Source organism: Setaria viridis, chromosome 3, assembly GCF_005286985.2.
Source record: "Setaria viridis chromosome 3, Setaria_viridis_v4.0, whole genome shotgun sequence".
NCBI lineage: Eukaryota > Viridiplantae > Streptophyta > Magnoliopsida > Poales > Poaceae > Setaria > Setaria viridis.
In genome coordinates, this window is record NC_048265.2 from 20,384,665 (window position 1) to 20,394,468 (window position 9,804).

The following is a 9,804-nucleotide window of genomic DNA, read 5'->3' on the forward strand; positions in this document are numbered from 1 at the left end:
ATGAAACTAAACAAGGTGATGATGCTCTCGAGGGCTGGCCCAGGCTTTTGTTGGCTCCAGAGACAGAGAGAGAGGGATCCACTTAAATTTTTTAAAAGGGGGCCGCACAGCAATGAGCTATCGTGGTTTTTTGTCGCGAACAACAAGGTTGAAGTCGCCAACGCGTCGTGCAATAGGTCACAGTCCTCAGCTTTAGCGTACGTTTTCTCGCTCCGTTTGGTTATGTTTGTCCCTAGCGCGTACTAAAAAAAGATTCTAGATATTGATAAGAGGTAAAATGATCGTATTGCTTCTATTTGTTGGAGGTAGTTCCTATGTTAATATGTTGTCGCTTAGGTAATTTGCCATTTAAAAAAAATGCTAACATGTTTTGTGGGACATTTGAATTCTAGGTGAACTGTTTTTTGGATGAGAGTAGTTAAAAAGAAATGTGAAATGACCATACAATTTGAATTCTACGTAATTGAATGGCATGATACAACCACTTCTCTTCTATGGGAATTTTTTTAAAAAAAACATTCAATATGGCTCTCTGATTTTGAGATTCCTGTATATTTTTGTTGCAAAAACCACTCGCCATACATGTCTTAACCTATTTTTATCAGGGGTGAAGCCAGACGAGCTTGCCACCAGGGTCAGCTCCCTTTGGACAACGGGGTCAATACAGAGATGAACAGTAGTTTACACTGCATTTTATAAATTTCGTCGGGGTCCGACGACCCCAATGAGCTAAGGCAGCTTCGCTCCTGATTTTTATCCACTTTTGCCAACGTGGAGCCGCTAAACTAGTCTTTGATCAAACTTAGATACTCGAAAACTACAAATCTGAATAGTTTGTAATCTTCCACAGAAAGAATCACCAAGAAAAAGGTTAAGCATGATCACACTACATATATATTCACATCGGATCAGGCTGTCCATGATGAGGCCTAGTGTCATTAATTACATCAATTTGCTGTTTACCCTTGGCGTTACCTCGATTAGTTTCATGCCTCGTGTCAACCCTTCCGTCCCGTTCGGCAATCTCATCATGTGACTTCTCAGCTAGATTTGCTTCAGCCAGATTTGCATCAGATGCATGTATATTTTTCCCATCTAGATTTGCATCGGATACACGTATATTTCGCGGGACATTGACAGATCAAAAAAATCTGGAGCCAATACTTGATGCGCATGGCGAGAGGCTAATGATCGGTGTCTCTATCTGCGGCTGCCTGGAATAGGTGCGCAAAATGGAGCCTTGCATTTAGGTCCTCCAGATCTGTTTTTCATTGAGGAGGCGTTTGGTTGGGGCTCAGGTAACGCAAAGGGAAACGTAATCAGATTACAGCTGGTTTTGTGGTGTAATCACTGATTACGTCCTTTGTTTGGTTTGATGCGATAATGGTAATGGATTACGTTACAACTATTTGGTTCACTACTCAGGTATCACAAGGTAGTTTGCAAATTTACTCAATGCTCAACCCACAGAGAGCAAGCTCATTCGATTTTCTGCAACTCAACATGGAACAGATTGAAACTACAATCAGGTTCAACATCCAGGCTAAATAGAAGTTCAACATCCAAGCTAAATAGAAGTTCAACATAACAGGTTCAACATCCAGGCTAAATAGAAGTTCAACATCCAAGCTAAATAATTGACTGACTCCCTATGAACTTGTTGTTCACCTCCATCTCACACATTGTGCAGTAGATGACTCCCTATGGACTTGTTGTTCACCTCCATCTCACATAGGATAGTTTAATCATATAGACTCGGAAAGATGCAAGCTCCCTATCTTGATCCACCTTCTATCCTATTCCTTCTCTCTTCCTCTTCAAAAGAAAAAACAGAACAAGTAATGAGCTATCAGTGAATAGAAAGAAAAATAGACAATGATTTGACAAAGATTTGCTGCACAATAGATAAGGAATCCACGTATCCAATTAAAGAACATAATTGATTTGCTGCACAAATTCTAGGAAAACAAGCATCTGATGTATGGTATGGCAGTAAATAAACACAAATTCTGAAAATTAGTTACACAAATTCTTTCTTGGTTCAGGATGAGCGCCTACACAGTTTTTCTGAGATCCTTTATATATCAGTATGTGGCAGTCAATTCCTTGTGCATATATATGTGTGTCATTATGCCTCCACGAGCCATATACTTTCTATGCAGTGCCATCCCTTTCTCATATGGAAAGAAATCATAGGTCATGCCACAGGTTAGTCCACGTTTGAGAGACATCAGGACTGCATGTTATGTGCACAGGGATATGGGTGGATAAAAGAAAGATAATTGTAGTACCAGACGTGACAATATGTACGACACACGTAAGACACTTATTTTGATGAGGTTGGACTATATAACAATAGTGTACACCAACTGAGGCAGAGCCATTTCCTATTAACATGCCAGAGAAAAACGCACAAAAAGGCTGAGCCGCATCCCATGATCAAAAACTGAAGCTCTATACTAATTCTTCTCGAGACGTAATAACGCTTATATCTCTAAGGCAGTAATGAAACGATGACAAGTATGTCAATAAATCCAATATAAACAAGCAACCCCTAGATAAATTAAGTGTTGAGCAGTATGGATTCTATCATGCATGTATCATTCCTTTGACCTGTAATTTAACAATTCTAAGTACACCAATCTAGCGGTACTAAAAAGTTCAATGAACGAATTTAACTTGCCAATGCCATCCTCCTGCTCTACAAAACCAAAAAACTCAAGCAGATTGAAGCTGCAAAGGAGAGTTTAAAAATAGCCAACACTAGCAGAATACTACACAAATTAGCATCTGATGTATGGAAGTAAATAAACAGTTGAAATAAAATAGCATAGTGTCACATACCAAGCATGTTTAGGATAAATTCTCTCCTCAGTGTCTCATCCAATGTTAACAGCATGCTCATTTGATCTGGAATTCTCACAAACACACTAGCAGCTTTGACTTGTTCGCTCCCTGTGAACCCAAGCTTGCGCAGCTCTGCTGTAGCCTTTTCTCTTAACTTCTGTTGATGATCCTCTTTAGAATTTTTCTCTTGAACAGCGACCTCACGTTCCATCACTGCTGCCATTTTCCCAATATTTGTAGACACACCCTTTAGATCACCTTGAACTTCATGTAACATGTCCAAAATAGGGTCACTTGATGTTGCAGATACATGATCCTTTCCCTTCCTATCTGTCTTCCGCCTCTTCAAGCTTGATGAAGCTGAGTCAGTAGAGCGTCTAGGGGTTTCTCTAGACATTCTATCCTCCTCCTCCTCTTGATGGTTACCACCTTCAACTGCAAGTTCTTTCTCTATATTTTCAACTGCTTCGCTAAGCCCTTCTGCACCTTCACCAGTAGCTATGTCACTCCCATATACGGCAGCCAATGAATCATAATAAGGGAAAGCAACACCATATAGGCCCTTCGCTTCAGGATGATACTGCAAAGGAATGCACTAGTGTTTCTCAACCTTGGCAATCGACACAGAATGTTGCATTGCAAGTTGAAATGAAATACCTACATTGAAGTAAAGTTTAGACATACCTTACAATGTGCTTCATATTGTGTTTTTTCACATTGAAGCATCTTTCTATTCTCATCCCAGTTGAAGCCACTTTTGTTAAGCATTACCTCCAGTGCCCCGAACTTTGTTCTAAAGTGCCTTACTCTTGACTCAATGTGGGGAACAGCAGATATTCCACAGTTAGGTAACTTTTCAGCCAGATGAGTCTCAAGCACTGAACAATATCCATTCTTAAAGCCTCCCTCGCCCTTCCACCTTGGGTCCAAAACTTTAATATGAAGTCATCTCTATTAAACTTTTGCATAAGAGGCAAGACTAAGGTTAACGGTTCTCGGATTTTCAAAAGCAGTGCCACACACACACAAATTATCGCGCAGGTTGCCTATTATCAAACTACTTCATAATTTCAAATGTAACATTCAAAATCCGGGTTAAGCAATAGGAATCATGTATGAAATCATGCAGGAGATCATCCCACGAGTCAAAACGAATGGCCCAGAAATATGTACCTCGTAGTATCTGCTGGTCCTCTGGAATTGCGTCCCACGATGGTCCTCCCTCCTCTGGTAAAACTGAAGAATCAAAGGCAAAAAAGAAATGAGTAATCAGCGTATGCATATTCGAGGGCTATTTTATCATATTCCTATCAACAATTCTACTAACAAATTGTACCCTACACACACGCGCGCACGCACACAGGACGGCATGGACGCGCGCACAAGAATTCGCGAAACAGGAAAAGAAAAGGTCTGAGAAAAAAATCGCAAGAAGAACGGCACAAGAATTCGCAAAATCCCCAAGGGATTGGGAAGCGCACAGAAATTTCGAGAGACTAGGAACAAAGACAAGTAGAAATAATCGCGCGTAATAATCTCCCCTATGAGCCAAGAGAAAATGTAAAATAGGGATACCTGCAACTATCCTGGCTGAGCTCGCTCCCTTCCCGCTTCCCCCAATCTTCTTCCAGGGACCGAACAATCCGTGGTGCGATCTGGTGCTAGAGTTTGTGGCTTTAGGAGGGCCGGAGGGTGGGGGGGACTGGGGGCAGAAGAGCCGCAGGCCCGTCCTCCGCTGCCTTGCAAAGAAACAGATCTAGAGTTAGAAGAGAAGAGGATTTGAGAGAAGGATGGGAAAGGGAGGAAGATCTCAACACCTTTGTACCGGCGACGAGGGGAGCAGCCACCGCCGATGTTCGGGAGACGGAGGACAGGCCACCGGCGGCTCCCCGGTGCGAGATGGGGGCGACGGGAGTATCGAGTACGCGGGGAGTTTCCGGGGCAGACGGGGGTATTGAGTGTCCGGGACAGACGGGGGAGACGAGGGGAGCGGTATCGCGGGACACCGGGGAGGGAGCCCTGTAAACGGATGGAAACTGCGGGTAATCGGATTGCGGGTAATCGGATTGCGGAGGAGGTTGAAACAAATGGGTGTATGGGTATTGCTTAACACCCGTAATCTATTTACGTTACATTTACGCGAACCAAACGCCTTCTGAAATCTAATAGGCGGGGTAGTAAACATGTTTAAAAAACTCACATGGTACTGTGGTAGCACCACGAGGAGGGTTACTAGAATCTGATACTTATTTTTTTCCGTTGGCGCAATAGTTAAACGATTCCAAAAGGCCGACATGTAAGTAACAGAAAAGTTTAGGCCTCGCACTTTGTGTTGCTGAAGCTTAAGTTAAAGCAACTGTTTTACTGTATTCCAGATTCTGAAGCTTAATTAAGGCATGTTTGGCCGTCATTGAAGCCGTTGTTGCCTGCATTTCTGAAGTTTATGGCAAAAAAAATATATTTTTTCATATCGCCTGTATTTCAGGTTACCGGATTTTTCAATTGCTTCGGTCGATGAATTCAATATCGCAATAATCATGCATCTTTTGTTCTTCAGTGTCGATGTTGCGGACGAATAAACATGAAACACATAACGGTATCACGTTAGGACCCTTTTTTTTAGCTGACGTTGTTTTTTGATGATGTAGCAACTTTTTTGCTTAGCATTTGAAATTTTCAATCAGCTAAAATTGTTCGACACCAATGCTAAAAATAGCTCACCACAAACAAAGAGCATGGCTCACCACACTTTGCCATTGAAAATATCTGCAAAGCATGATTATTTTCCTCCGATTTTTGGCTTTAATGAAAGTCCATCCAAGCACTTATTATTCGAGGGAAATTAAATTATCGAGTTGCATGATTTCACCATCTGATCTGTTGATCCGATCCACTATATTAGAAACCGCCAGCTGAATTTCTTGCGTTATTCATAAGAAGACGTGCACCCTAGAGGAGCTAGCGGAGGGCAGCTCAACTCGCAGGTTGCTATTATTGGCCGCGAGCCAGTTTAGCCTTTCGAGGACGCGAAAGATAGGCCATAATGAGATCCTGCTGCATTCTACGACCTCTCGTAACTTTAGCTAGCCAAAGGGTATCTCCTGTACAGCTAGTCAGCTACCCAATATGGTCAACTCCTAAAAGGAATCCTTCTCTCTCTCGCTAAATATCTAAAAGCACTTGGCCTCCGTTTATAAGTTGTAATGACAATAGCAATCATCACATTGGTCACAATTAAGAAACAGAATTATGAGCATGATCGAAATCGTGTGCACATTCTAATAAAAATGTTTCTGCCAACCCGATATATAAGGTATATAACCCCATTTTCGCTACATATCACCTAGTTGAGGACCATTTTTAACATAGATGACGCAGCACCGATTTGGAGATATTGTGTTATCCATGTAAGATAATTATAAAAGATCCCTTTTTGCTGAAAAAAAAATGATTCTATGGTTTATAAATTATCACATCACTTTCGACAATACCATAAGAGTACCAGTACGCATAAGTCATGGAAGCCGCAAAAGGGAAAACAATTGGAGAAAGGCTGTCAGCTCAACGCGTGGACCATTTGAACAAATAAACCTCCTTAAAAACTCAATCAGCAGTGCCCGATAACGAGCACTACGGTTGTTTTCTTTTTCGACAGAATATTGAGCATTATGGCTCATCAGGGCGCTAAAGTAAGATATCTCAAGCTCTCCGCTGCCTGGCACCGAGTTGAATTCAGAAAGAAGAGACAAACTTGTTCATACAGACCCCCCCCCCCCCCCCCCCAATAAAGTACCCAAATTATGCAGCCCCGGTCGTTAGCCGACGACCAAATAAACAAACGCGATCCAGATTGGTAGCCCTGCCCCCTGCCCCTCCTTGATCGCGCCGTTTGTGCTTGCGTTTTCAGCCGGATCTCTTCCATAAGCATCGTGCGGTTTTTTCAAACCGGATCGAGTTAACATTACGTGGTTCTTGTCTGGCCGCAACGGGCTGTTATTGTTGGTGAGTAGGAGTACACGCAAATGTTACCATCACAGTCTCATCACTCTCACAGACAACATCACATTTCTTTTAAAAATTTCTTTTAATAATGCAGGTGAGGTTAATTGGTTGCCCCTGCGAGTTTCCAGTGATGTCTTGTCTTGGGTTAATTAACCGGCCCTGTTGCGCATGAGCACATGGCAGTTCCATGCTGCTGCTGACACGTACCGGCTGTTCCATTTGGGGAGGGCCATCATGGAGCATGGATGGTCAACGGCTCCAGCACAGGGGAAAGGGAAATGTTTGTGTTGTGTGCGCCCGTGCTTGATGACCTAATGCTGCCGCGGCGAGCGTAAGCACGGCTTGGCCTTCCGTTCCAATAAAAGTAAACCGATCGCACTTGAGCCATGCTTATTCTGCACCAAGCCTTATGCTACTACTATTGTCACAACTTCTGTTCGGCTTATAAACAAGTCAAACCTCCCAAGCTTATGTCATGCAAAAAGTCAAACCGCTATAAAAACGGCACGATTGCTGGCCAACTTATAAAGAAACACCAAGCTGAAACTGTATTACAGGATGGGTTTACCTCCCATCAGGAATCCCGCGAAAGCGATCGCCCCCCATCCGAAACGAGCACTGGTTGTGTCTTGTGTGTCCCCTCTTAATTAGTTGGGGAAAAAAAAACGCACAACAATTTTGAGGTCTCTGGTCTCTGTTCTCGATCACACTCCCGTGCCTGGCAATTGATTTCATACCAAACGACTCCGAAACGCGCAGCACCAAATTGGCACGCCATATGATTGGCTGGCTGGCTGCCATTGCCATATAATGCAGGCTAGGTAGGGCCATAAACAGGTAAGATTGGCGCAAATCGTTGATCACATGCCACATAATTTGGTGGGTGGGGAGAGTGTGTGTGCGCTCGCGCGCGCTCTCCGGCGCGGCAAAAAGCTTCCCAAAAGGGAATTCCAGAACGGACGCAGCGCGTCCACCTACCACCCAGATGGACAAGCCACTATTTAAACACAACCAAATCAGCGCCAACATAAAACAATCACGTTAAACCAGCACCGCAACACAAATTGAGTCCATATTGTATTGCCCTGCCCTAGCTAAAATACTAGGCTCACAGTCTGTGCACAAGGGTTGTAGCTTAAGGGTCATGCACCAAAAGGGATCCTAGATGACTGCTGTGTGTGTGTTTTTTTTCACGAATCTTGCAGTAGTTTTTTCATGTTCATTAGTCGCGCGTTCCGAGGCGCTAGTCAATTAAGAAAGGGAATGAGCATGGAGATCAAACAAGATGCATGTGTTTGGCAGTAGAATACAACTTTTGCGGTCATGTTGCGCAATGCCACCTTAGAATTGGGATCCCAAGGATCCAGAGAATGGTTTGAACTCAGTGGCATTGCCCATGACTATGAGGAGAAAACTCTGCCAATCTAGAGGGATCGGGTTAATGACGGGTGAAGTCATGCTGTTGGAATTGAAACGTTCCAGCAAGTTCCTATCAGATGGGCCCTCTAGAAAGATAAGGTACTTGCTTTGGACCATTGGTGCATGCATGAGGTTCCATATAGGCAAGGTAACTTGAGCCGGCCTGTAGCATTCTTGTCCATTTGTTGTTGTTGATAATTCCTTGAAACTTTGTTTGATTCTTAAGAGGAAACTAAGTTACAATAGTCACCATCGAGCTACAGTGTTGTACAATTTGTGTCCTTAATATCACCTCTTTTGGGTTGATCATACATGTATATTTCCAACAACAAACCATATGCCCTAATTGAACAACGATCAAATCTAACCCATCGGAACACTACAACATACATAACCACTTCAGTGCATAATATTTTAGAACCGCACTCACAAGATTATCTATTCAGTTTGTAGCTCCATTTGATTTTCTTTGGTTCACCGAACAACATTTCTAAGATTAAATTTTTGGGTACCAGCACACGTATCCATATCTCATGTCGTCCTCTTCTCTTTCTCAACTCTTTACTCAATGTCATTGGAGACTAACTCCCTCCGTTCCAAATTATAGGTAGGTTTATAGATATTATTATGCACCTAGACATACACTATATTTAGATGCATAATAATATATATGAATTTTAAAAAGCTAAAACGACCTACAATTTGGAACGGATGGAATACATCATGAATATACCTATGATACATCGCCAACATCTTTTTTGAAAAGAATTCAGCTAAGAAATTGCAGTTCCCTTATATCTTTTTCTTTGGTCTGCATAGCACCATCCCCGATAATGAATTCTTGGCTCTGGACGGGTCCATCATCTCCCGTGTCTTTTTCAACATCCTCCACGTCATTCGAAATCACACATGTCATACCTACAATATATCCCAACATCTTTTCAAAAAGGAAAAAAATGCTTTACACCATGAAACTATGAATGCATCTATCTTAAACATCCATAACATTGTGACATACCGACTTCAATGCATGGTATTTTATAACCACACCCACAAAAAAGTTAGCAAATAAATTGCAGTTCATTTAGACTTTTTTTTTCTTTGATCCGCGAAACACCATCCTCGAGATCGAATCGTTGGCTCTCGACACGACCCTCGTATCCCGTCGTGTCATCTTCTCTTCTTCGACGCCCTCCACATCATCTGGAATCTGTGTGGTACACTACACCCTCACCTTCAATACATCACCATTCACCAACGTCTTTTCGAAAAGAAAAAATCGCTTTACACCACTCAAAATCCGTGAATGCCCTAAGAACAATTAAAGGAAGCCGGACATTCCGTGGGGGCTCTGAAACGGACGGCTGGGATCATTCGTGGTCCAACGGACTAGCTACGCGCCCGCGAATGGGCGTATGGCTGGCTACCTTGCCGTGGACCCCAAGCCCCGGCCGCGCCGCACGGCATGCGCCCCAAGAAGGCCGGCCGGGGGTGATCCGTGATCGAGCCATCGAGGCGACTCGCTACTTCGCTAGG

At 43.0% G+C, this 9,804-nt stretch overlaps 1 protein-coding gene across 1 annotated transcript; it reads right to left on the bottom strand.

Annotated features, from left to right (window-relative positions):
• Positions 1–2,836: 2,836 nt before the first annotated feature.
• Positions 2,837–3,771, bottom strand: LOC117849128 (uncharacterized). Its single transcript, XM_034730716.1, has 2 exons — positions 3,532–3,771; positions 2,837–3,427 (listed from the first exon to the last, which is right to left on the bottom strand). The coding sequence occupies exons 1-2, from the start codon at positions 3,613–3,615 to the stop codon at positions 2,837–2,839; spliced, it is 675 nt and encodes a 224-aa protein (XP_034586607.1). The 5' UTR covers positions 3,616–3,771.
• Between the last annotated feature and the right edge of the window lie 6,033 nt (positions 3,772–9,804).